General features: G+C 43.7%; 4 protein-coding genes across 16 annotated transcripts; 2 read left to right on the top strand and 2 right to left on the bottom strand.

Moving 5' to 3' along the window:
* LOC109893853 (E3 ISG15--protein ligase HERC5-like) lies at positions 1–2850 on the top strand. 3 transcript variants are annotated; one of them, XR_002255789.2, is made up of 5 exons: positions 147–492; positions 757–810; positions 1499–1584; positions 1801–1981; positions 2574–2850. XR_002255789.2 is itself a non-coding variant. In XM_020487055.2 (3 exons), exons 1-3 carry the CDS (start codon positions 281–283, stop codon positions 2643–2645), a joined length of 465 nt encoding a protein of 154 aa, XP_020342644.2. In that variant the 5' UTR covers positions 1–280; the 3' UTR covers positions 2646–2850. The 3 variants fall into 3 exon arrangements, 1 of the variants encoding a protein (XP_020342644.2); XR_002255790.2 differs by lacking the exon at positions 757–810 and having other exon boundaries at positions 135–492; XM_020487055.2 differs by lacking the exons at positions 757–810; positions 1499–1584 and having other exon boundaries at positions 1–492.
* On the bottom strand, positions 2808–7361 carry LOC109894168 (beta-galactosidase-like). 2 transcript variants are annotated; one of them, XR_004210548.1, is made up of 6 exons: positions 7244–7361; positions 5385–5535; positions 5115–5175; positions 4927–5020; positions 4132–4734; positions 2808–3792 (listed from the first exon to the last, which is right to left on the bottom strand). XR_004210548.1 is itself a non-coding variant. In XM_020487432.2 (5 exons), exons 1-5 carry the CDS (start codon positions 7333–7335, stop codon positions 4686–4688), a joined length of 447 nt encoding a protein of 148 aa, XP_020343021.1. In that variant the 5' UTR covers positions 7336–7361; the 3' UTR covers positions 2808–4685. The 2 variants fall into 2 exon arrangements, 1 of the variants encoding a protein (XP_020343021.1); XM_020487432.2 differs by having other exon boundaries at positions 2808–4734.
* On the top strand, positions 4120–9812 carry LOC109894167 (coiled-coil domain-containing protein 86-like). Its single transcript, XM_020487431.2, has 4 exons — positions 4120–7984; positions 8122–8251; positions 8537–8611; positions 8880–9812. Exons 1-4 carry the CDS (start codon positions 7452–7454, stop codon positions 9018–9020), a joined length of 879 nt encoding a protein of 292 aa, XP_020343020.1. The 5' UTR covers positions 4120–7451; the 3' UTR covers positions 9021–9812.
* LOC109894169 (oxysterol-binding protein 1) lies at positions 9453–25971 on the bottom strand. 10 transcript variants are annotated; one of them, XM_031828475.1, is made up of 16 exons: positions 25527–25656; positions 24500–24678; positions 21730–21938; positions 19913–20081; positions 19469–19580; positions 18929–19127; positions 18656–18770; positions 18392–18449; positions 18092–18262; positions 17349–17594; positions 14501–14621; positions 14284–14387; positions 13811–14091; positions 13358–13617; positions 11991–12023; positions 9453–11251 (listed from the first exon to the last, which is right to left on the bottom strand). In XM_031828475.1, exons 2-16 carry the CDS (start codon positions 24634–24636, stop codon positions 11109–11111), a joined length of 2358 nt encoding a protein of 785 aa, XP_031684335.1. In that variant the 5' UTR covers positions 24637–24678; positions 25527–25656; the 3' UTR covers positions 9453–11108. The 10 variants fall into 10 exon arrangements, with proteins under 10 accessions (XP_031684335.1, XP_031684336.1, XP_031684337.1 ...); XM_031828476.1 differs by having other exon boundaries at positions 18392–18446; XM_031828477.1 differs by lacking the exon at positions 11991–12023.
* Positions 25972–26019: the final 48 nt, after the last annotated feature.

Raw genomic sequence — 26019 nt, 5'->3', positions numbered from 1 at the left:
GCAAAGGTGACGGCACGTTTAGGGGAATCACACATGGATTATGAGGTTGTTCATGCCTCACCACATTATTTTATGATTATCAATAATCATTGGACTTTCAAATAGCTTCAAAGGTGCTGGTAGTGAAACACTGTAATGTTATGTTCCTAGAGAGGAACTACTACAGAATTACTACTGTATTACTAGCCTACTACTGTATTCTAGAACCCACATTACCTTCCCTTTACTGCATATCAAGCAGGTTATCAGGTTATCAACAGCATGTCCTATACTTTCACTCATGGTGTATTTCTTGTCTCTTGTCCATCCCATCCTCACTAACAGCCTAGAGTGGAGGAGAAGCGTGATTTCCTGTTTGGGGTTCTCTGTGGGATGGCCCTGTACAACAACAACATGGTGCACTTCCCCCTTCACCATGGCATTCTTCAAGAAGCTGGTGAACATCAAGCCCTCTTTAGAGAACTTGAGAGAGTTTAGCCCCATTGAAGCAGGGTAAGTTTATACCATAACGTATTTTTATCCTTTAGTCAGTAATGTATTATATTACAGGCAGTTGTATTTGTTATAAGGACACCAAGGACAGATTAAGAAACTGCATCTCGAGGCATTTTATTGCATCTCAGGGGCATGGCTCTTGCTCTGTGTGGATAAACAATGACTTATTTAGATAAATAGTTTTTTATTGATTAATGATTTATTGATAGCCCATTTATAATTGTCACATCTATTGTCACATTATTTTCAATGCTTTTTAAGGACGTTGTGGATTATCCTGATGATGATGTCGAAAATATGGACATGACTTTCTCAGTATGTAATGCATTTAAACAGTTTGATCAATGAACAAATAATATGTAACATAACACAGATGTAGGATATTAATTTGATCACTATTTTGTTGTTGACAATTTTCCCGTACAGCAGGAAATGCAAACTTGTAGTGTATTCTAGGTTTTAAAGGTCTGGGGCGGCAGGTAGCCTAGTGGTTAGAGCGTTGGGCCAGTAACCGAAAGGTTGCTGGATTGAATCCCCGAGCTGACAAGGTAAAAATCTGTCATTCTGCCCCTGAACAAGGCAGTTAACCCACTGTTGTAAATAAGAAGTTGTTCTTAACTGACTTGCCTAGTTAAATAAAGGTTAAATAATAAAATAATAAAAAAGTAATTACAAGGCTTCTAAAGTTAGTCATTTCCACTTTAAAATTACAGACTTGATTTGCCCTTACGAAAAAATGAATCAACCCATACAAAAAATGTCCATTAATATAATACACATAATAATTCACATTTCCTGTTGCTGCAGGATTATTTTCATGCTGTATCAAATTGGCTCAAATTAAGATCCTACATCTGTAGTTAATTGAAGTGAAGCGGTATGAATAACTGAACATAAGATCAATTATATTATTTCAGTGTGTCTCTTCCAGATCACTCCCATCTATTTGTCCATACCCTCAGTCTGCAGTGTTGTCATTGTTCATTTACCTCACTATTTATAGGTGATGTGGGGTGACATAGCGGTGGACCTCATCACAAGTGCTAACAAGCAAGATTATAGCGATATTTACAACTGACAAAATACAAGGTTTGCAGTATGACACATTTTTCCATTGCTACAGCTACCAGGGTTGGGGTCAATTCCATTTTGGCAAAAATCATCTCAACCTGAAATGTAATTGTAATGAATGGAAAAACCATAATTGAAAGTAAATAGGTCTTCTCATTCCAACTGGAATTGACACCAACCTACACTAGCTACAACTCAATGGATCGCTGACTCGGTCTGTCATTCTTTTGACAGGAAGAAGTTTGTTGACACCTATGTGAACTACATCTTCAACCAGTCAATAGAGAAGGTGTTTGAAGAGTTCAGGAAAGGCTTCTTCAAGGTGTGTGACATGGACGTGGTGGAGTTCTACCAGCCAGAGGAACTGAGGGGAGTGTTGGGGAAGGAGAACGTCGACTGGGAAACGCTGAAACAGGTCAGAACCATGTGTTGTTACTACATGACTGAAGCTCAGTCCCAACTCTGCCCCTAGCCAATTGTCTTCATCTGAGAGCATTAGACAAGTAAAAACATATAAGATATGGTGAAAATGTCACCTAGCCTCTCAGAGAGCAAGATGGAGACTAAAAAAAACAAGTGTCCTTGGGGTTGATTTGAGATTCATGGTGAACATGTTCTGTGTAACACGTTCTGCAACCTGGCTAAAATTTTGTTTTTAATACATTGATTTGACAAATGGTTTGAATCGTGTCAAGTGTCTATTGCTTCACCATATTATGGGCATCCCAACATCATCACACTCTGGGAGGTGTTTGAGGAACTGACAGGGGATTAAAAGAAAGCTTTCATGTGTAAGTGTGCAACATTTTCATTATAACAGATGAACACATAAGTAGGCTACTGAGAATTTAAGTTATATTATGTCATTTACTGCCCTTCCCTCTTTTACCACCTGTGATCGTGTGCCCATCCTGGGTATGAACCAGACCAGGAAGAGGGTCCAAACCCTTCTCAACTCCTCCCAAAAGCATTTCCCAGAGGCACTGACCTGTCACTCTCTGTTGCAGCTTCCCATATACCCCTTCAAAGAGACACTACAGAACCAGCTTATAGAGCCACAACAGAAGCTTCTGGAATGAATAAGGGTGTATAATGTTGCTGCTCTATTTTACACACCTCTCCTGTGTTCATCTTTTCATTGTTCCATAGTTGGGTTTAAGATTTTGATTGTTTTAATGTAGGGTTGTATTTCAAATCTTAACTTCATCTGTGCGGCACTGTGTCATTTGTGTGTAATCATATAGCATTCACATTTTATTAAAAACATTTTTAAATCAAAAAGTACAGAATGGTTCGTGCCTGCACATTAAACAACACATTAACAAAAATCACAACAACCAAGAAATCCCAAAGTATTTGAAATAATTAAATTGAGCAAAAGAAGCAGATGAGGTTCAGTTGGACGCAATCACTATTCATTTACAAGACACCCAAAATGGTTCATTACAGAAATCTATGAAAGCATAATATCCCAGTTAGGTGGCACACAATAAGGCACAGACCATTTGGCTCACATATTCACAATAGGAGGCAAGATTTAATGGAAGGCGCACTATAAGAAACTTTTAAAGGTCATTTACACTTGAGCAGACATGCCAGCGTTTACCATGAATGTGATCTCTGTGAACATCGGGGAAAATGCCTTTATAAAGGTGCATGCATAGAGCACTGGCATAAAAAGAAAACCAGCAGTACTATGGACCTCCAGGTTCATGATTTGAGCACCACTGACCTCAAGTTCCTATCCCTTCTAAATGACTCATTTTCCTTAGTGAACTTGATTCAATTTCCAAACATACATACTGTTCAAATGACACATACTTAATTCACCTTTGAATACAGATGCTTGTGTAAACAAAATCATGTAGGGTTTTAAGACCCTGAATGGTCAAATAGAGGTAAGAGGTACAGCCTCCCGTCATTCATTTATAAACATTACTTTTTGATTTAAAAAAAGGTCAGTGCAAATAGATCGCATACAGTAAGTGCATTTTTCATAAGTGCTCATGAGAGATCCTCTTTATGGAACAGCGCCCTCTGGTGTTTGTGGTCAGACAACCGTGGCGTTCAGGACTAGTGTTTTGGCGACCTCCACAGTACAGGGCCCGGGGGTGCATGGGTCCCCTCCAGCTCCAGGACGGTCATGTGCTCAGGATGCTAGCGGGCACGTACAAGGTGATTTGTGGGCCGCGGATTCAGTAATGTCAGGGACCATGAACAAGTATGCTGCACCAGGGTATATGAAAGTAACGTGGTTCAGTAAACCACGCTTGTGTGATGAGTAACCTTGCCTGAGATCTGAAGAGGTGTGTCTAAGGCTAATGCCTAGGCTTTAGCTCAGAAGCCTAACACACCAGTCTTGTCAACGCACAGATGACACAGGTCAGTGATATTAGCTATAAGGTAATTTGCAGTTGACTAGTCAGTCACATTATCTATAAGGTCATTTGCAGTTGACTAGTCAGTCACATTATCTATAAGGTCATTTGTAGTTGTGGTGCCTGCTCAGGAACAACACAGTACAGCCATTCAACAATCAAAATCTTCTTAAAGGTAAAACCCCACCTTTCTCCAGTCAAGGAACTGGATGTAGGTATCCTGGGGCAGGTCTGGGATGACGAAGGTGCCCCCATAGAAGGAGGGGACGGAGAGGGTGGTGGGAGGCCAGCCTCCCTGGAGCCCATCTCCCAGAGAAGACCCTGGCTAACAGCCCTGTCGATGCTGAAGACGAACCAGACGGTGTGGATATCGGCCCCCAATGTCAGGTTAGACACCAGGCCCTCTGTGTGTCTCATATATATATATAAATAAATGAGAGAGAGAATAAGGTTATGTCAAATTAAGTAGCTAATGGAAGGGTGCTTTATTAATGGTGGTTAAATGTCTACCATGGAGAGCCAACTTGAAATAACATATTGCCTTAAAGTCATGATGTCCCATAGTTGACTCAGCCCATATTCTCCACCAGTATGTCCACATGACTCCCAGCCTTCCCAGTCACGTTGATGGTCAGGGCCTAATCCCGCTCTAGGATTCCAGCAGCAACCTGGTGACAAGACCATATTGAATTGCAACATACATATTCCTTTTTTGAAGAACCTGAAGACTGGTCATGTGACTCAGGTAGTTGTAGTCACAGGCAAAGTAGCTGCCGTACTCATTCTCCACCTGAGAGAGAGAAGGGGGAGAGGAGAGAGGAGAGAGATGGCCTCTTGTTAAGGTGATGAGAGGCAATGTTCGACAAACAGTATTCTATTGAATTGTAGATTTAATTAAGGCACAATATGAAGTTATCCAAACTTTTGCTATTGATTCCCCAATTGTTTTTATTATTAATCATTGAATATCAACATGGCTCACCTGAACAGTAATGATGGGTCCACTGTTCCGATAAAGGAACGCTTTAACATTGGCAGTAGTTTGCCCATCCACTTGTCAGCAGCTGCAATGTAATCTGAAACAAATGGATTTAGGGGTCAAAAAACACAATTCTTATATTGTAATACTAATAGAATCCATTACATTCTCATCTAACGGTCAATACACACCTGGGTCTGAGGAATGCAGGACAATGTCTTTCTTGTGGAGCAGCCAGGCAGGCAAGCACCCCTAAAGATCAAGTCATGAAATTGGCAAATTATCACACAGTCTGTCAAGAAAGACACAGCTGATGTAGAAGTGTCGTTACAACATTGTGACTTATTTATTGTCTTCTGAAAACAACTAGGAATACAGGCACAATTTGCCAACATTATTACACATCATATCATCAACAGGTATATTTATCATAAAACATTTGTTTACAGTCATTCTCTCACCATATCCCACTCTCCACAGATATAGGGCCCAGGCCTCAGTACAACCAGCAGACCAATGTCTTGGGCCAATTGCAGGAAGTGTTCTAGATCCCTGTCCCCACTGAAGTTGTACCGATCCGGGGAGAGCTCATGGAAATTGCAGGGGATGTACCTGGAATGTCAAATGTAATTTTTCAACCAAAATGGACAATGAAGTAGTATTTAAGTCCATACCACCAGATGGTAAATCATAGCTCTGTCTGAGGTTTAAGGCCCGATGAAGGAATTCTGTCTGGTTATCAGTATTTGGAGGTGATTTGATTAAATGGCTCTTTCTTTGAATTAAATCAAATCAAATCAAATGTATTTATATAGCCCTTCGTACATCAGCTGATATCTCAAAGTGCTGTACAGAAACACAGCCTAAAACCCCAAACAGCAAGCAATGCAGGTGTAGAAGCACAATGCAGGTGTAGAATTACTTTGATCAATGTTAATTCTATGTCCAAATTGGCCACTAACGGAAAACTAGAAGGACCATTGAAGACACTAATCTAACTGGTTGGCATTCAGTGTATTTATGACATAGTGGCCAGTCTACATTTGCCTGGCTACCCAGGCTCCTTGCTAAACGCTACGCCAAGCCTACGGACTTAAGTTTCTTCTACACAATGAGTCTGGATCGGAGTATACCTCCCGACCCGAACACATTCTGGGCCGTCTCATTGGTCCAGAAACCGATGGGTTGTGCCAGAGCCAGAACAAACATGGGTAAAGAGGCGGTTTAAAAAAAATCGTCATTGGCTTTGATACTCTGATTGGTTAGAGACGATCCAATTGCTGATGCCATTGTTTTTATTTTACAACGCCCCTCATCACCACAAACGACTTCAATGATGGCAGTCTCAGAGTAAAGTATATAGCGAACGACGGAACAGCGGAATAACTTAGTGTGAGTCGTCAGGCTAAGTCTACATACACCTGAATGGCGTTCAGTCCGGCCATATACATCTCGACTAGCCTGTCTTTCCAGTAGGCCCTGGGGATCCTGTTGTAGTGGATGCTACCGGAGATGTAAAGGCCTACATCTCGATGAAAATTAACACAGAGAGTAAAAGAGGATATTCTAATGCCCATTTACGTTATGAATTTATTTGGCTTGCAGTAGATCAACCACAGACAGATGGGGTAACCCACAGTTCACAGGGACTTTACACGTTCTCACCACCATATATATTGTAGTGTTGCCAAAACTAGATTATGTTTACGAACACAATCCGCTACATTTTTATTTACTTGACGCTATGCCAGCGTTGAAAAGGCCTACTTCTCGATTAAAATGAATACAGATACAGAGTGGGAAATAGGTCATTTTAATGTACATTTAGGTTATTAATTTCTATAGCTTGCAGTAGATCAACTGTGATAGGTAATGCCAGCTAAGCAGAGTTTGAAATGTTGCTAGCTTGCTACTATACTTTGAAAGCAATCAATCCAAATATGCTAAATCATTGCACTAGCGGGTAAAACTTGTTCAAGGAACATGCGATTAGTTGAAGTTATAGGCTAATCTAAACATCATTCAAGTTAAGTGCATTCCAAAAGCAGGCTTGAATTCGGATTAGGTAACGTTAGCTTGCTGTATGTGTCTGTTTTTTCTCTCCAACTAATTTAGACTAAGCTACTACGAAATTAACTATGTAAGTGTACTTGTAAAGAGGGAACAAAATATGGCATCTCCTGCCCGGCATGAGCAAGCCATATTTGAATGTCGTGGTGCACTGAATGAATGACTGACTGCCTTACTGGACGTCAACAAATGAGATGCGGAAGTTGACGAAGTCATGTGACGATGTGTTATGGCAGTACCCATGCCTTACCGGTAGGCGGCAGTCTCATGGAATGCCCAAGGCACAAACTGTATGCTCGTACTTCCTGCCATCTCTTCTCCCTCCGTGGTAGTAATTGTCATAAACACACACACGTGGGCTTCCGAACTCTGCACATGTTGTCGTCTCTAAAAGGTCTGTAAATAACAACACATGTATTTGATCAGTTGTGGTCACGCCATCATATAATTTTGGCAACATGTCGACAAGTGAGAAAACAACACCAAACGAAGGACTGGATGCCGAAGAGGACGAGTTGCCTCCTCCCGTTGGGACTCGGACTCGTAGCGGGCGTAGAGTACGAACCCCAGCTGTGTATCTTGACTCTGAAGTACCGAAGACTCCAACACGCCGAACAAGGAAATCTGTCATTCAAGAGTTACCGAATGAGAACCAGACGGAACCCAAACCAGCGGTTGTAGTCGTGGAACTCGTTGCCGAAGAGGCTCTTTCGAAAAAACTTCAAAGCAGGGAGTCCAAATCAAATGCATTGGCAACAGCTGAGGCATACCCAAAACCAGTCAAATCAGACAAACCTGTAGGGAAATCATTAGGTACATTTATTCAAGTTGTGTCACATCATTGTACCGAGAAGGAAAACAAGGTTGGTCCCGTACCAATGGAGACGGTTCCGGACCGCCCAAATAAAACAGCCAAAAAGAGGACTCTTGACCTGATACCTTTGGGGAAACCGAAATCCGGACGGGTATGGAAGGACCGCAACAAGCAAAGGTCAGTAGGGGCAATAGCCTACAATATATTAACTGCTTGCATATGCTATTACTAGTCAGCCCAGCCAATGCAAACACTGTGCCTATGGTGTCCATAAATTATTAAATGTACCTTTTTATATGTACCTTGTTTTTCAGGTTCTCTGCTCTTGTAAGAGACAAGCCACTGTGCTCCTCCTGGGAGAAGAAGATGGCAGCCAAGCGAGAGAAGGAGCTGGTGAAGAAATATTCCCTGCAACTGAAGGAGGACAAAGCCAGGGAGAAAGAGGTCTGTCACCTGTTCACATGAGTACGCTAACATCTTAAGAAGTAGTGATTAAACTGCGTTCAAAACTGGAAACTCTGCAATCTGACTTAAGAACGTTCAAAACAACTGGTAGGGGGGGGGGGGGGGGGGGGGTGTTTGAACTCTGGCCTCTTTCTAGAGCACTGACACAGTGACTCGATCTCGTATTTTTGAGTTCCCAGTTCTTTAACACAGGTTGGCAGTGCAACTGATTATTTAGGCATCCCCTAATGATGTAACTGTTTGGGTATCTTTCATCCCATACAGGAAAAGAGGAAGCGGCATGAGGAAAACTTGAAAAGGCGAGCTGAGAATGAGAGGAAGGCCGAAGTTGTGCAAGTGGTAAGTCAACACACGCAGCCCCACATGATCCCAAATGATGGCGTCTTTGTTTCTCACTGTAACCTACGTGAGCCAGGCATATCTCTATTGCTGACATCAGGGGCTATATGTGTCAATTGTCACGTTCTATGATCAGGTTCCCCCATGTACATGTTATCATCATTCTTGATCTAAAAGGCAATAATGATCCTAAATCAGTCCTGACGCTTGATACATGTGGCCCCAGGCTAAAAGCTACATCTTATTTTTTGTGACGTCTCCATCCCAGATCCGGAACACAACGAAGATCAAGAGGATGAAGAAGAAACAGCTGAGGAAGATTGAGAAGAGGGACACACTCGCCATGCTGCAGAAATCACGGCCCAGGAACCCAAAAGCTGCACAGAAAGGTGGCAAAGGGGACAAGTAGAGGGAGTGCTCAAGTTGACTGATGGGACATTCAGAAGCACCCCATGTAGATATGGTCATCTGCTACATGCAATGACCCGGTGTTGCAGTTCCGCCGGGATAAAAAGGTGGTGGAATTTACCATATTACTTAATCTTTCGGATGTGCCTAGAGCTGACATGGCTATGCTAACTGTGTGAGGCTGTTGGGACTGGAGAGCATGAGCAGCAAACCCTTTAAAAACAATTAACCAGCTGTGGAGCATTGCCGATGCAAAAAGGGCCTGTCTCTTGTGGAAATCCAAACGTGAGCTGGAAGAATTCTTATCAACTTGTAATGCAATGTTCCATTAAACAAACCACATTTATACCACATCCCAACCTTTGTGGGGTCATTAGATTATGCTTTTTGCCCACTTTAGTGTTGCATTAGAGGAATAGTTATAAAGCAAGTGTGCACTTCTCCAGTCAGGCTTTATTACAATCACAGTGCACTGACCAATGGGCATAAAAAGATAGGAAAGTATGATGAATGGAGAAACAGGACAGAATTATTGAAAATAAAAGAACCAATATGGCAGTATAAACTCTGGTACAACGCATGAATGGTTTTGATACTGATATTTTTGTGAAGCAATTTTTGTATTTGCACTTTATTTTTTCACAGCAGTGTAACTTGTGCAAACAAACTTGGGTCACAACTGTTCAGTCATGTTGTACAGGGCCAGGGATTAGGACAACACAGAAGTGATCGGACAATCTCGTTTTAGGAGAAAAACTCATGTTCTCTCTGACCTTAACGCACTAATTATTACTTCATTTGATATATATACACATATTAGCAATCTGTTTAGTTTTTCCTCACACTCACATTAAGTACACTTGAAAATAAGATTTATTTTTGGAACTTGAACCTTGCACTCAAGCTCACATTGTGTACTAGCACTGCACACACACACACTTTAGTTCATGTAGACGAAGAGTGGCCTCACACACCCTGAATTCCTATTAATTTATAGTGCACTACTTTTGAACACTGCCTATAAGGGGTTGAAAGAAGTGCACTATATAGGGAATAGGGTGCTATTTTGGACACATCCACCCAGTAAATTACTAGGCCACTATTCCAATATGTTACGATCAAGTCTGCTCCACACACTAATCCTTTAAAAAAAAAACTGCGGCTACGCTAGATTGCTTTGCTGTTGGAAGAGGTGGAAGTTATCTTTGGGATGTAGGGCGTAGTAGGATCTGTTTAAATAGTATTATGGCAATACATCCTTCATTTAGACCATTACGCTGCTTTGAGATGGAAAACAGGCTCCAAGCCTAAATTATCCTTGTGCCAAGCAGCAGAGGAGCTAATGTGATGTCACCAAGTTCTGGAGGACACACCTCTTTACAGCATTTGTGAAACTTTGAAAATCTGGCAGCCTCAAAACAGACATAAGCACCAACCCATTGCTATTATAACCCCCCTCCCCTCTTCACATACTCATACAAAACTGTCCATATCCTTTGGAAGAGGAACAAGGTAGAGTTAGTGTTAAATCGCTAGAATCTATCAACCAGACCACCTATCTGCCCCCAGTCTTTTCCACAGACTAACATAGCAAGAGATGAAGTGTGAGAGAAAGAGAGCGGCAAAGGAAGAGACTGAGAAAGACAAAGGCCTAGCCAGTGGCTCTAAAGGGAGATATCTAATCATTGTAGTGAAGCTGAAGCGTCGGGGGTGACGTTTTCCCAAGCTACAGATCTAGGATCAGCTTCGGCTCCCCCAATGGTGGGAAATGCAAAACAGACCCCAGATCAGCATCTAGGAGAAACGGACCCTACACAGAAGATGAAGGCAGAAGAAAACAGGTCTGTCCCCCTGTCCGGTTGCACTGTCCTGCAGGGTCTCACTGCCCCTGTGCACACCATCCCCACAGAGAGTGATAGGGGAGAGGTTGGGGGCATTACAAACCCAAAATCTATCCTGAAAGAGGGTTGGGGTTAAACAGGGTCGATACCCAGGTTGCCCCTTCTTCAATTGGGGAAAAAAGGGCAGCTTGTGGCCTTCCATATTCCAAATGCCTGGGTTAGTACAATTCGCTGATGGGGGGGGGGGGTCAATATATATCGGGGCACACGTCCCAGCTGCCGTGGTCCTTCGCTTCCCAGTAGCCCCCCTTGTAGACGTGCATGGACTCTCCCGTGACGGCATCCTCGGTCCGCTCGAACCACATCGCCTCATAGTTGTCCTGGTGGACGCCTGCCGGGAATAAGAGAAAAAGAAAGCCATTTAATCCATTGAAAGAACCATAGATGTTGAGGACCTGCCATGGAAGCTTTGGGACAGGGACTTCTGCATCAAGACCATATAAAAGAAGGATGAGGTCAGGAGTTTTTCAGTCACTGCTTGAGCAATGATTATGACAGTATTGGCTCATCCCTCTTTGGTATGATCCTGGAGAAGCAGAACATTAGAACAATAGGATGACAAGGACAACATTGCAGCAGTATGGTGGTGTCTAGCTACAATAGTTACCAGAGTTATCATTTCTAGTGCTATAAGATTTGACATACGACCACCGCAAGACTTTGGGAACTAGTATTTCTCTGCAACTACTAGAGCTTCTAAGAGGAAGGAGACAAACTACAGACAAATAACAGAGAAAGAGACAGAAGGAGAGAGAGAAAGAACAGCACTGGTGTTACTTGCTTTTGACAGCAGCTCCATAATGACCTTCCATGTCATCGACTGGGGGGGGGGGGGGGGGGCAAATGGAAATATGAGGGATGGTGGAATGATGGCTGATGTGGAAATTGTATCTAAAAAGGTGCGAGAATTAAATCATGGTGTGTGTGTCCCGAACAATGAATACTTGCTTTGATACTCTGAGAGGGGCGGACCACGTGGGGCTGCAAAAGGGAAGACTGACAGATGAGTATGTGAGTGTGCGGATAGAAAAACAGGGATATAGAGAGGAAAAGAGTAGAGGGCTACTTGCTTGGAGTGTGAGGTGGAGAATCGTCAGGGTCCGCTGAAGGGGGAGAGAGGAACATGAAAAATTGACAAAGGAATGAAATTATGAAAAGAAGAGGGGGGGGGGGGGGGGGGGGACCTGCAACCTAACCAAATAAATGTATTTAATATACTATGATACTTACTGGTGTGATGTGAAAAATTTAAGCTAGCCTATTTTAACTACGCTACTGAGCTGTTTGCTACCACAGGACATTGCTGCATATCAATTTAAACATTCCTCGAGTATTAGAATTCAAAGGTGAATTTCACAGCACAATAAGTCATTTCTAGGCATAGCCTGGAAATCTGGGTCGTATTCACTAGACATCTTAGGTAGACAAACATTCCAAAACAAGAAGGGACTACCTGAACTTGTCAAATAAGAGTTTTGTTGCAAAACATTTTGTTACTTTGTGCACTAATGAACACGGTATTGATTGACAAGCATATTTGCGACACAAAAAAAGCTAACTACCTTTGTATACACACACTAAACGGAAAGTGATAGCAGGATCAAGTGTCAGAAGGAGAGGGAATAAGAGAGAGAAAGGGTGGAGAAAACGAGGGAGTGTGCTATAAGGACACAGATGGACGGAGGAAAGGGGGGAGTTTGTGGTACTTGCTTTCGTCCGAAGCCTGGCTCGCTTCCGTACCAATCTCCACTGCATCGGCTGAACACAGCACAAACCAAGGATGGATAGATGAATAAAGAAAGTGGGATATGATGGCTCGTCAGAATTATTACATACACCTACCGTGTGAAAAGTGGAACGGATTGTGTGTGTGTGTGTGTGTGATAGTAAAGGTAGTGAGACAATAGGGGGAAGAGAGGAGTACTTGCTTTTCAAAGGCGAGTCAGTGATGAAAGAGTCCTCAATGACAGCTTGGGGGACAGAGAGACAGACAAACGTGTGAAAGACAGAGATATATACAAGAGGAGAAAGGGACAGACAGGTAGACTATGAACACAGACAGCTTTGGGACGACACACTCACTTTGTCTTTCCTCCAACCTGCCTCCATCTCCTTTTCCTCTCTCTAACTACAATAGAAGCCAAAGAGACCAGACTCCTCATTCAAGTTAATGGTGAGTACTTGCTTACAAGCACAATAAATGGATCTTGCTCCCATCTTGGGCATGTCCCAATAATATCCTCAATTGTGCACTTGTTTACTACTTCAAATATTGGATTGGTGAGACATAGGTTAGTGGGTGTCTCCACCATGTTTCTTATACCAGTCATTTCCTTTCAAATAAGTACAGGAAAGTGAACACCGTGGAAGGAAGGAGATAAACTGGGATATAGCCCTTCTTGCACCTCCTTCCCTCACCCCCCTCCCTCTTTCTCACCGTCCTCCGCTACTTCCACCCCCTCTGCCCCCTCCTCAGGCAGGGTGGCTGCCTGCTGGGCCTCTCGCTCCCTCTCGCGGCGGACGCTCCTCTGCTTCTCCTCCAGCCGTTGCTTCTCGGCATTGGCCTCGTCCCACCGGCCCGCCTCCATCAGCTGCTGGTCGGGCCGTCGCCGGCTGTCGGTGGGCGCCACGCCCTCCTCGGGCTCGTTGAGCGTCAGCGCCAGCGACGAGAAGTAGTACATGGTCTCCGCACCCTCACTGCAGATGAGAGGATGGGCAATAAAGAAGGGAAATGAGAGAGAGCGAGAGAGAGAGACCAAACAACAGAGGTGAGATGATTGAAAAAGCTGTGTTCTTTGACATACCAAATGTATTTTTCGTTTGCTGCACTTCAGCAAAAAACAAAAAATATAAATAAACACACCCTCACCCACCCCCACCCTCTACTCACGGTAGTGGGTTCTTCTTCCAGAGCTCCTTGGCTTTGAGCGTCTGGTAGACGGTCTTCTGTTTGCCCTCGGTGCCGTTCTCGCCCTTATTACTCTGCATCACCCTGGAGAACTCCATCTTCTCATCCCACGTCCCTGACAGCACATAGTGGGCCTTACCCTCCTTGTCTGCCACCACACCAGTCACCTTCCTGGCCACATCTCTGGAGAAGTAGCTGTACGGGGCGAACTTGAGATGGCAGCGGTCGCCGGTCTGGTGGTTCACCACGTCTATCTCGCCCGACTGAGAAAAACAGAGAGAGAAAATGGAATTCTTTGTGTGTGTAGATCAACAAAATACATCTTGAATGTTTTTTGGGATTGGTCTAAAATATCCTAACACCCACAGTAGGTACTGCATATGTCTATTCCAAAGATTGTGGCACGATAATGTCACTTTAACAGATATAGCCATCGTGTGTGATATTTTTCTTACCTGGTCGATCCACAATTTGCCCACAATGATGTTGTGTACTGTTGTAGTAACTTTCTTCCACGAGTAGTGATTGTTGCTCTTCTCAAACATACATTGGATAGAGCCTGTGGAAGACGGTTACACCACAGTAAACATGTCAAATGCCAACTAAACAAACAAAGATTGAGCGTGATGAAAACATTGGCTGGCAACTATCAGTCCTCACACACTGCCTTACCCAGAGGCATGATGGAGAGGTATTTTCCCCTGAACTTGCTGGCGAGGGAGATCTCCTGTCGGAGGGTCCAGCCTCTCTCTGAGATGGCATGATGAGCCGCTGCAGGCGGGTGGTGACTCACCTGGATGGAGGAGGATTGGGTAGGGCGATATTACAATTGAGTCACTAAGCACAGTGTTTTGCAACTCCGGTCCTGGGGACCCACAGAGTACCATTTTTATTTTTAACTTTGCACTAAAAACACCCGATTTGACTAATTAATGGCTTGATGATTAGCTGATTATTTGAGTCAGATGTGGTTGTGCTGGGCTAAAACAACATATGTAAAAATGTATGTAAAGTGTAAGTGTGTGAATAAAGAGAGACGTTGTTTCTCACAGCTGACACTAGGGTGTATTCCTCTCCGTTTTCCTCTCTTTCCCTCCCAGGGAATTGAGTACCACAGTATGAGTCATAAAACCCGGAAATGGTTCCAATCGTTTTTTTTAAACATTCATCTTTCCATTGGGATTTTAAAACTAATTCCTAAGGTTTGTGTTTTGTGTAGGCTTACCCTGGCGTGACGTGTTGATAACCGCGCAAATGTCTTGGACAAGGTAACTTTATCAATAATTAGCGTAGCAATACTTTTTTTGTCAATTGAGGCAAATATATTGATAAAACTCACGGCTATCAAAAACATCACGCAAAAGGTAAGCCTACACCAAACACAGTTAATTCCATTTTTTTTGTAAAACACACAATGGAAAAAATGAATGGCGGAAAAACCATTGGAACCATTTCCGTGGTTTTATGGGTATTATGTGGCGTACTGTTGGAATGTGCTACAGCAGAAGGGAACGTTTCAGCACCACAGGTGATGGACAGTGCTGGAACTCTTGACAGTTCTCTGACTAACTGGCTGTTTCTAGAGGTACCACTACCCATCGATGCCTTCCCTGTAAATGTACTGTGAGAATTGTAATGGGAAATGATATGAGTCATTCTTTTCCTGTATTTGATTTACTGTTGATATGGATTGATTTGTAATAAACATAATTGTATGTGCGGGGAGACACAGACAGATGCATTACCTTGGGGAAGGGAAACAGGAATTAACCATGTACAGTACTAGTGAAATGTTTGGACACCTACTCATTGCAGGGTTTTTCTTCATTTTTACATTGTAGAATAATAATGAAGACATCAAAAACTATGAAATAACACATATGGAGTCATGTAGTAAGCAAAAAAGTTAAACAAATCAAAATATATTTTATATATTTGAGATTCTTTAAAGTAGCCACCCTTCGCCTTGACAGCTTTGCACACACTTGGCATTTTCTCAACCAGCTTCATGAGGTAGTCACCTTAAATGCATTACAATTAACAGGTGTGCCTTGCTAAAAAAGTTCATTTGTGGAATTTCTTTCCTTAATGCATTTGAGCCAATCAGTTGTGTTGTGACATGGTAGGGGGAGTATACAGAATATAGCCCTATTTGGTAAAAGACCAAGTCCATATTATGGCAAGAACAGCTCATATAAGCAAATACGTCCATCATTACTTTAAGACATGAAGGTCAGTCAATCTGGAAAATTTCAAGAACTTTGAAAATCTATTCAAGTGCAGTCGTAAAAAAAAACATGAAGCGCTATGATGAAACTGCCTCTCATGAGGACCACCACAGGAAAGGAAGACTCAGAGTTACCTCTGCTGCAGAGGATAAGTTCATTAAAATGACCAGCCACAGAAATTGCAGCCCAGATAAATGCTTCAGAGTTCAAGGAACAGACACATCAACAGTTCAGAGAAGACTGTGTGGATCAGGCCTTCATGGTTGAATTGCTGCAAACAGGACAATTACCCAACACACCTCCAGGCTGTGTCAGGGCTATTTGACCAAGGAGGAGAGTGATGGAGTGCTGCATCAGATGACCTGGCCTCCACAATCTCCCAACCTCAACCCAATTGAGATGGTTTGGGATGAGTTGGACCGCAGAGTGAAGGAAAAGCAGCCAACAAGTGCTCAGCATATGTGGGAACTCCTTCAAGACTGTTGGAAAAGCATTCCCTGTGAAGCTGGTTGAGAAGATACCAAGAGTGTGCAAAGCTGTCATCAAGACAAAGGGTGGATACGTTGAAGAATCTCAAATATATTTCGTTTTGTTTAATACTTTGTTGGTAACGACATGATTCCATGTGTTATTTCATAGTGTTGATTTCTTTACTATTATTCTACAATGTAGAAAATAGTAAAAATAATAGTAAAAATAAAGAAAAAGCCTTGAATGAGTAGGTGTCCAAACCTTTGTCTGGTACTGTAATATATCTAATTAAGTAGTTTTCACTTGTTAATTTATATTTATCTGTTGTAACCAAGTACTTATCTTCTTACCTTTGACCTGTTTAACTGCCAGTATCGAATGTCTGCCAGTGTTGAATGTTATGGTTAATGTTTGACGCCAGACTGGATTCTAGGACAGCAATAATGTATCTGTGACACTGTAGCAGCTGATGCTGCGACTTCCTGTAAGCCTTTCGGGCTGGTGTTTACAGAACATTTGATGCTGTGAGATTAATGCTTAAGGGTCTTCTCTGCTTTTGTTCTGGAGGGGTCTCCTCGTTGCAATAAACCGGATTGATACGATCAAAATTGTTGCGATGTCAATTTGTGGTTTATTGAATGTGTATTGGTTTTAAAAACATATAGCCACTGTAGATGCAAAGCTTATTTTCTAATACTCCCTCTCTCTGCCCCCTCCCTCTTAGCCATTTGAACCTGTAGCCCTCACTCCCCCTTCTGTTTTTCCAATTTCCTCTCTTTCCTACCAGTCTTTCCCCTGCCCCCCCCCCCCCCTTTTTTTACCTGTTCACACAGTGAGCGGTAGCCGCTCTCCCTCAGCCGGTCCAGTTCGTAGGTCTCGCCCAGTAGGGGGTTGAAGGGTTTCCCTGTGCGGTGGACCGTAGTGGAGTAGGATGATACGGTGAAGGCAGCCACGTAGCACAGCTGCTCCAGAGAGCTCTGGCATTTAGCTGCCTTGTCTAGGAGCTCGTAGTACTCCAAGTCCTCGGATAGACGCTGGAGCATGGAAATTGGTTCGTTGAAGTTCACCTGAGAAGGGGAGAAAAGGGGGAGAGAAAGGAAACTTAGAATGGACGAGTTAGGGAAAAATATAGGTAACTGACAAAATAAAGGAAACACTGACATGAAGTGTCAATGCGCCTTAGCATTGATTCTGCAAGTGTCTGGAACTCTATTGGAGGGATGCAACACCATCGTTCCATGAAACATTCCAACATTCGGTGTTTTGTTGATGGAAAACGCGGTCTCACACACACACTTTAAACCCCCTATGCTCCTTAACCGCTTAATAAACTCAGGAACCATGCTGTGTGGAAGCACCTGCTTTCAATATACTTTGTATCCCTAATTTACTCAAGTAGAGTGTTTCCTTTATTTTTGGCAGTTACCTGTCAATGCATTTCATTCCAGAAAGATGTTCGCTCCCGATTGCCCTCGTTCAATACAATGCACAGAGCTGAAAGCAATGCTTAGAGTGTGCTGCAGTAGTCTATAGTCACACACACACAACCACACGTGTTTCTTACAGGCATGGGGATCTTGGAGAGCTCCTTGCCGATGCAGTTCTTCATGATGCTCCAGAGGTTCAGAGAATAGTTGGGCTTGTCTGGGATTTTGGTCCGCCTCTTCCTCACTGGCTCAACCTCCAGGGACTGCGGCGACTCCGGATTGGACCCCAACGACTGCTCGTCACAAAGCTGTGGGCGGCCAAAGAAGAGGGCAGAACAAACTTTTTTTTTTTTTTTTTTTCAAGGGACATCCTATGTACCGTAAAGCAAGTAATAAAAAATAAATAAATACATTTCTAAACACATTTACACACTCACTGATTGGTCATCAATCCCAGTCTCAGTGCTGAGACCACTGACGTTACTTCCTGACCTTCTGGGTGGAGGAGAAAGAAACAGAGATATATATAGGAGAAAAATAAATGCATCTTACCAATTAGTTTGCCTTCTAAAAGCTCAGTTTAAAAATCGCTCATAAAATGCCATGCCATTTGTATTGTTAAAAAGGAGGTTGAGCGAGAGAAAAAGAAAGAGCGAGAAACGGAGAGCAAAAAGAAAAAAAAGAGGTAGAGGCGTGCTGACCTATGATACTTGGGGTCAGCCGGTACAGTAATGAACCCCGCCGGGTCCTCCATAGCGTCAAAGAACTCGTTCTCATCATCCTCGTCGCTCGCGTCACCCTTTACTGAGCCCGAACCTGAGAGAGGGGGAGAAAACAAAATACTATGAATGAGAGCAGGTCGTCGATTCAGCGGTTGACTTAACTAGCAGGCTAACAGCCAGATTGGCGTTAAGGTTCAGGGGTTCAAAGAGTTTAATGTAAAAGATTGTTCGGGGTCAGAGGTGATGCCTTACTCTTGCTGTCCAAGGCGGGGTTGCTCTGGGAGAGGGGCAGTACGGTGGCCCCTCTAAAGGCCCTCTCCAGGTGGTTGTGCTGCTTGGCTAGCTGCTCCAATGTTTCCTCCAGCCTTATCCTCTGGTCCCGCTCCGAATGCAAGGCTTTCTGCCACCGTTTACTGTGGGCCTGGGCCAGGGACAGGAAGTCTCTGCACGCCTGGGGGGGAGAAACGTTAGGGAAAGGTTAGAGAAACATTTGATAAAAACACCAAAAACAGTACGGTGGGTCTGGGCCAGGGAGTCTCTGCATGCCCGGGGGAGGGGGGGGGTACGTTAAGGAAACGTCACAGAAACGCTTTTAGAACATTCAGACTATACTACAAAGCCTTGTAAATGTTTGTGTAACAGTCAAGATACAGATGTCTCGTACGGTGGGCTTCAGCTAGAACGAGGTCTTTACTAAATTATTACACTGATTTATTAGACCTCGACTGTATTCTATGTACGACGCTTTGTAAACCAGTGTCGTCCTTCGCACACTACAAAAACAATACGTACGTTGATCATGGCGTTGGAGGTGATGCGGAACAACGTTGCTCTCTCCGTCACCTGCCGGATCTTGCCATCCGTGTCGCCTCCCAGCCGCACCCCCTCCAGTTCTGACAGGGACCTAGGACAGAGGAACAGCTAAGGAGAGTCAACCAGTGCCTTCAACCCATACCATCCCTTTTATATGTAGTGTTTGTAATTTGTTTATTCACTCAGACGACTCTGCAACCAAGACACATATCTGGTCCATAACAAAATCTTAGCCCTTAGTTGGCCAACCAGTTACTATGTGCTTGTAAGGATAGAACAAAACAATAGCTTTTTGCATCCATTGATGTGTTCTATGGATGTGGGCAAAGTTATCTTGTTGTACTACCATCGGTGTCTATACATGGGGATTCAACCAGTTGTTTATTGTAAGGTTTGTGTGAGCGTGATGGGTTGACCTCTGACCTTTGGAGGGCAGAGCCGTGCTTGGCGATGAGGTCGTTGCAGGTGCTCAGGTCTTCCACCTTGCTGCCCAGAGTGCGTAGTGTGGACTGTACCTCTGAGTTAGAGTTACGGGCCCCTCCGCCCTGTCCCGAGGTAGGGGGTGACGTGGGACACTCATCACCAGAGTCGTCTGGAGAAGAAGAAAAGAAAGGAAAGGGATTAACACACACACACACACACACACACACACACACACACACTATAATATACAGTACCAGTCAAAAGTTTGGACACCTGCTCATTCCATGGGTTCTTTCTTTTTCTACATTGTAGAATAATAGTTACGACATCAAAACAATGAAAAACACATATGGGAATCATGTAGTAACCAAAAATGTGTTAAACAAATACAAATATTTAGACTCTTCAAAGTAGCCACCCTTTGCCTTGATGACAGCTTTGCACACTCTTGGTATTCTCTCAACCAGCTTCAACTGGAATGCTTTTCCAACAGTCTTGAAGGACTCATTGTTGGATCATTGTCCTGTTGAAAAACAAATGACAGTAACACGAAGTGCAAATCAGATAGAATGGCGTATCGCTGCAGAATGCTGTGGTAGCCATGCTGGTTAAGTGTTCCTTGAATTCTAAATAAATTAGCCAGTGTCATACGCAAAGTCCCCCCACACCACCTCCTCCATGCTTCACGGTGGGAACCACATACGCAGAGATCTGTTCACCTACTCCGCTGCTCACAAAGACACAGCGGTTGGAACCAAAAATCTGGACTCATCAGACCAAAGGACAGATTTCCACCGCTCTAATGTTCATTGCTCGTGTTTCTTGGCCCAAGCAAGTTATTATTGGTGTCCTTTAGTAGTGGATTCTTTGCAGCAATTTGACCACGAAGGCATGATTCACGCAGTTTCCTCTGAACAGTTGATGTTGAGATCTGTCTGTTACTTTAACTCTGTGAAGCATTTATTTGGGCTACAATTTCTGAGGCTGGTATCTCTAATGAACTTACCTTCTGCAGCAGAGGTAACTCTAGGTCTGCCTTTCCTGTGACGGTCCTCATGAGAGCCAGTTTCATCATAGTGCTTGATGGTTATTGCGTCTGCACTGATATTTTCCGGATTGACTGACCTTCATGTCTTAAAGTAATGATGGACTGTCATTTCTCTTTGCTTTTCTGAGCTGTTCTTGCCATAATATGGACTTGGTCTTTTACCAAATAGTGGTGGTGTTCAGAAGATAGCCCATACCTTGTCACAACACAATTGATTGGCTCAAACGCATTAAGGAAAGAAATTCCACAAATTAAATTTTAAACAAGGCAAACCTGTTAATTTAAATCCATTCCAGGTGACTACTACCTCACGAAGCTGGTTTAGAGAATACCAAGAGTGTGCAAAGCTGTCATCAAGGCAAAGGATGGCTACTTTGAAGAATCTCAAATATTTTTGGTTACTACATGATTCCATGTTATGTAAAAATAGTAAAAATAAAGAAAAACCCTGGAATGAGTAGGTGTCCAAACTTTTGACTGGTATAGTATATGAAGAAGAAAAAAATAGATTATGTCAGAATGATAGCCCTACCCCCTCACTCTAACTGGGGCTTATACAGTAAACCGTAATTCTTGAGAAGAAAAAAAAACTGTTCTCTCTCCATAACCACCTCTTTCTCAAAGGAACATGAACAAACACATACAGTATACACTCCACTCAGACACACCCCTCAACCCTTCTTCCCTTTCCCTCTCTGTACTCATCACAGACCATTCTACCCAGACAAATCCCTTCTTCTCCTCCTTTTTCCTATCCTCCCTCCCTCACCAGACTCGGCCTGATTGCGGACAGCCTTGGCCTTGGCCAGCTCCAGGGCGGTGATCCAGCGCTGCCGCTCCACCTCAGAGCTGGCCTTCAGGTGGTAGGTTTGTGCCCCGCCGTTAGAGATGACAAAGTTGCACGAGTCCTCCACCGCGATGTTGGCCGTGGCCAGGTTGATGGTGCCCCGGCACGTGTGCCCCATCTCTGCCTGTGTCCTGGGGAGAAACAGCGTGAGAGAGAAGGGTGGGTTTAACAAGCTCCAACTCCTGAACCAGCTCCAACTCCTGAACCAGCTCCACCTCCTGAACAAGCTCCACCTCCTGAACAAGCTCCACCTCCTGAACAAGCTCCACCTCCTGAACAAGCTCCACCTCCTGAACAAGCTCCACCTCCTGAACAAGCTCCACCTCCTGAACAAGCTCCACCTCCTGAACAAGCTCCACCTCCTGAACAAGCTCCACCTCCTGAACAAGCTCCACCTCCTGAACAAGCTCCACCTCCTGAACAAGCTCCAACTCCTGAACAAGCTCCAACTCCTGAACAAGCTCCAACTCCTGAACAAGCTCCAACTCCTGAACAAGCTCCAACTCCTGAACAAGCTCCAACTCCTGAACAAGCTCCAACTCCTGAACAAGCTCCAACTCCTGAACAAGCTCCAACTCCTGAACAAGCTCCAACTCCTGAACAAGCTCCAACTCCTGAACAAGCTCCAACTCCTGCTTGTATGGCTGTTCTGAAAACAACTCCTAGCCCCCTAACCTGATCCTCTTCAGTGTTTGCTCATCTGATGGAACCATATAGGAAGCAATACGGCAGAAGCTTCTTTAAGCCAAGATGAAGACATCACTTGAATTATGCCTAACTTGTTTCTGTTGGTCTGCTAACACCAGAAACAGGGAAAGAGGTTATGGAATATGTTCAGACTGAGGAAGCTTTAGGCTAGTTGGAGTAAAATTGAGTCAACAAATTTTGGACAACAATGCTCTCTGTTCCACATTGCTTTATTTTACATTCCATTAGGTAAAGGTCTCTGATTACAACCAGTTTAACCAGGAACCATTATGATTACACCAGAAAAGAGGAGTGGGGACCCAATACTCAGATTACAGGGAAGTGTGGCAATAGAAACCAGCTGACTCTGATGGTCCAGTCTGGAATATTGGCTATTGCTGCCTAACTAATTTGTTCATATGGAACAAAGGAATCTGCCCAATACAGCTATGCTATGTCAGGGACAATCTAGCCTAGCGTTGGAAAAACATTTCATATTTCTGGTTTGGCAATTTTGCATGATTACAAAAACCTTTGAGCAAATGTCTCGCTAAATGCACTCTTGGCAAGTTATTTGAGAGAAAACAAGACTCAGAGAGAGGAACATAAAGTGTGTGAAAGTGCTTATCACCAGATTCTAAATTGTTAGGCAAACAGTACTGTTCACAACACACAGCGTGCTTGGAGTGAGAGGTGAATGGTACACAGCAACATGTGTCTCCAAAACTCATTAAACAAACACGACTCATATTACACAGCCCAGTGAAGACATGACTCCTCCACAGGGCCGAAAACAGGCCAAGCATTCAAACACACATCTTTGTTGCAAGCAAAACGAAGATGAGTCATGCAATATTGTGACACCATTAAATGGCAAAGAGTTAAACAGGGACTCCACGATGACCTCTAGCTTCAATTTCTTTATGATACTGTGCGCCATAGTCAAAACTCATGATAGGCATATAAAAGGAGCAAGTTGTATTCACCTTATAGTGCAGGAGAAATGTCAACACAACACAGAGCAAATCACAGCTATAATGTAACTGTCTATACATTGACAGTGGAAAAATGACCCTAGCCATATCCCTGGATAACAATGACATTCTTCTAGATTTTTCCAATAGCGTGTGATTGCGGCCCGAAATTCAGGACGTTTCTGCATGGGGGCATTACGGCATCTGCAGAAATGCCCCCACCTCGAGCACGACATCGTCATGCTTGCGTGACACTTTTGTTATTTGGGATTTCCATTGATTGTCTAGGCGATTAAAATGTGGGTCAAATAAAAAATAAAAGTATTATCAGAGTTTGTCAGGGGCTAAGGACACTGTCTACCGGTATCCTATGACCTAGCTACCGGTGTCGCCCCCGCCTGCTGTGTACCAGAGTCCTCCTAGCTAACAAGCTAGCTTGGACAGTGTCCTTCGCTCCCACTGGCACAAACACCTGCCCTTGTTAACAGAACTGCTGGAAAGCAGTGCCTAACAGGCGGGGTGCAGTACACTGTCTACTGGTGTGCTAGCTAGCTGCTTATCCCGCCTGCTGTACCGGATTCCTAGCTAGCTAACTAACTAGCTAGAACAGTGTCCTTCACTCCCACTTGTCGAACACCTGCCCTCGCCGTTGTTTACAGAACTGCGGGAAAACAGTGCCAGACAAGCAGAGGCGAAGGACACAGACTACCTTTGTCCTAGCTAGCTACCGACGTTGTCGCCCCCGCCTCCTCTTCTGTGGGGTTAATTGGCGGTTGGCATCCAATGTTATGGTGCATTACCGCCATCTACTGTACTGGAGCACCCTACCTCCTGCCTGTGTACTGGAGTCCTAGCTTAAAAATTGACCAATAGAAGTATAAAGAGGGGTTCCTGCAGATGCAGGAATGCCCACAAGCAGGAACGGCCCTGAATTACAGGCAACAAAGATTGCTGGTAACTGTTAGTCTTATCTGTTACAGAGGATGCGAAGAGGTACTATATCATGCCACCCCATCTCGCCCCGTTCTTACCTGTAGTAGGATAGTAAACCGTTGCTCAAGACAAACCATCGTCGCTGGTAGCCCTTGATGTAATTTGTCCATTTGAATAGCCATCCTTTGTATGTGTCTCCAGCCGGAGTCGGGGTGAGTGCCTTGGGCTCCGACATTACGACAGTCTGAGCCTCCACAGTAGGCTAGTAGATTGGAGCCTAGGGAGGTGAAAAACAGTAAGACAACCTGGAAATGGCATGGGAAAAGCTACAGACTATTTACTAGCCAACTAATCCATACATACTTGGGATACACACTAGAAGACCACGTATGCTGTCAGTGTCAAGTCAGAACAGTTTCGACAGTCACTACAAATCAGCATAACCCAAAGGCCGGCAGATGACGATATTGAGTAATTTCGATATCGCCATCTACCGGCCTTTGGGCGACAATCAGTGACACTAGCCTACCTGTCAGTGTCAACTGCCTGGCTTTGGTTAACAGTATCATATTGCGTAAATTGATATAGCAAGTCATATCAGCAACTTAGCTAGCTAGCTAAGCTGGATAAGTTGTTGGAGACCAACTGCTGCTAGTGATTTTAACAAGACTTATCTTCCTAGCTAGCCTGCAAACGTCGCGCTAGATAGGCTAAACAGGTAGCATTAGCTAAACTAGTTACAGTAGCTAACGTTAACGGCATAGCCAGTCTTGTCGAGAGCAAGAAGATAAGAGCAGTAACGTTTCCATCCAAACTTTGGCACGAAACTAGAGGGATATTAGTTACTACTACACAATTTGCAATGACTATACACTTTACACATTTAGCACTGTCAGTGCAAAATCAACAATAAGCTACTAGCGGCCTAACACAGCACAGCCTGGCGCTAAAGTGCAGCATCAAACACCGCACTCACGACAATGACAGGCGGATCCACCTCGGCGCTAACGACCGTCGACCGAGAGTCGATGCCTTGAGCAGCTTATCAACTCAAGTTTTGCAATAAAAATACACTTTATTATGCTCGTATAGCTAGTAAATTAATGAGCCATACAATCAACCAACCTGTATCAATATGTCGAGGAAAAACTGACGCAATTTCCTTGGGCTACTATACCTTGACAACTTCAACATCCGACTGGACATTTTTGCTTAAAAAAATGAAAGTAGCATGACAAACGTAGCTATCAAGCCACCACCTTCCCAATCAAAGTTATTCGCCTTAGCATTAAATGTCAGGAACACAATTGATTTCACAGTTTTTTGTTAACATTTTATTTTTTATTTTTTACTAATCTTCCCACCTAACGTTTACCTTGTATCAATGGGCGGGGTGTGAACATTGTAGACTTCATTGGGCCCTAAATTAAATATCCACCCACCTGGGGAACCGGTCCATGCAAAAAGAACTAGTCCACTCACTGGTTCCACCTGTGTGCGGCCAGAGACGTTCAACAAAGTACACTCGCTTCAAAACGTGAACACAAAAATAAGAATAATCGTCAGAAACCTTATGATTTTTTTTTTTTTAAGGAACTCATGTAATATTTCTCAACTC

Source organism: Oncorhynchus kisutch, linkage group LG7 (assembly GCF_002021735.2).
Source record: "Oncorhynchus kisutch isolate 150728-3 linkage group LG7, Okis_V2, whole genome shotgun sequence".
In the NCBI taxonomy this organism is placed as follows: Eukaryota; Metazoa; Chordata; class Actinopteri; order Salmoniformes; family Salmonidae; genus Oncorhynchus; species Oncorhynchus kisutch.
The sequence above is the reverse complement of the archived record's forward strand: the minus strand, read 5'-3'. Positions and strand labels throughout refer to the sequence as shown.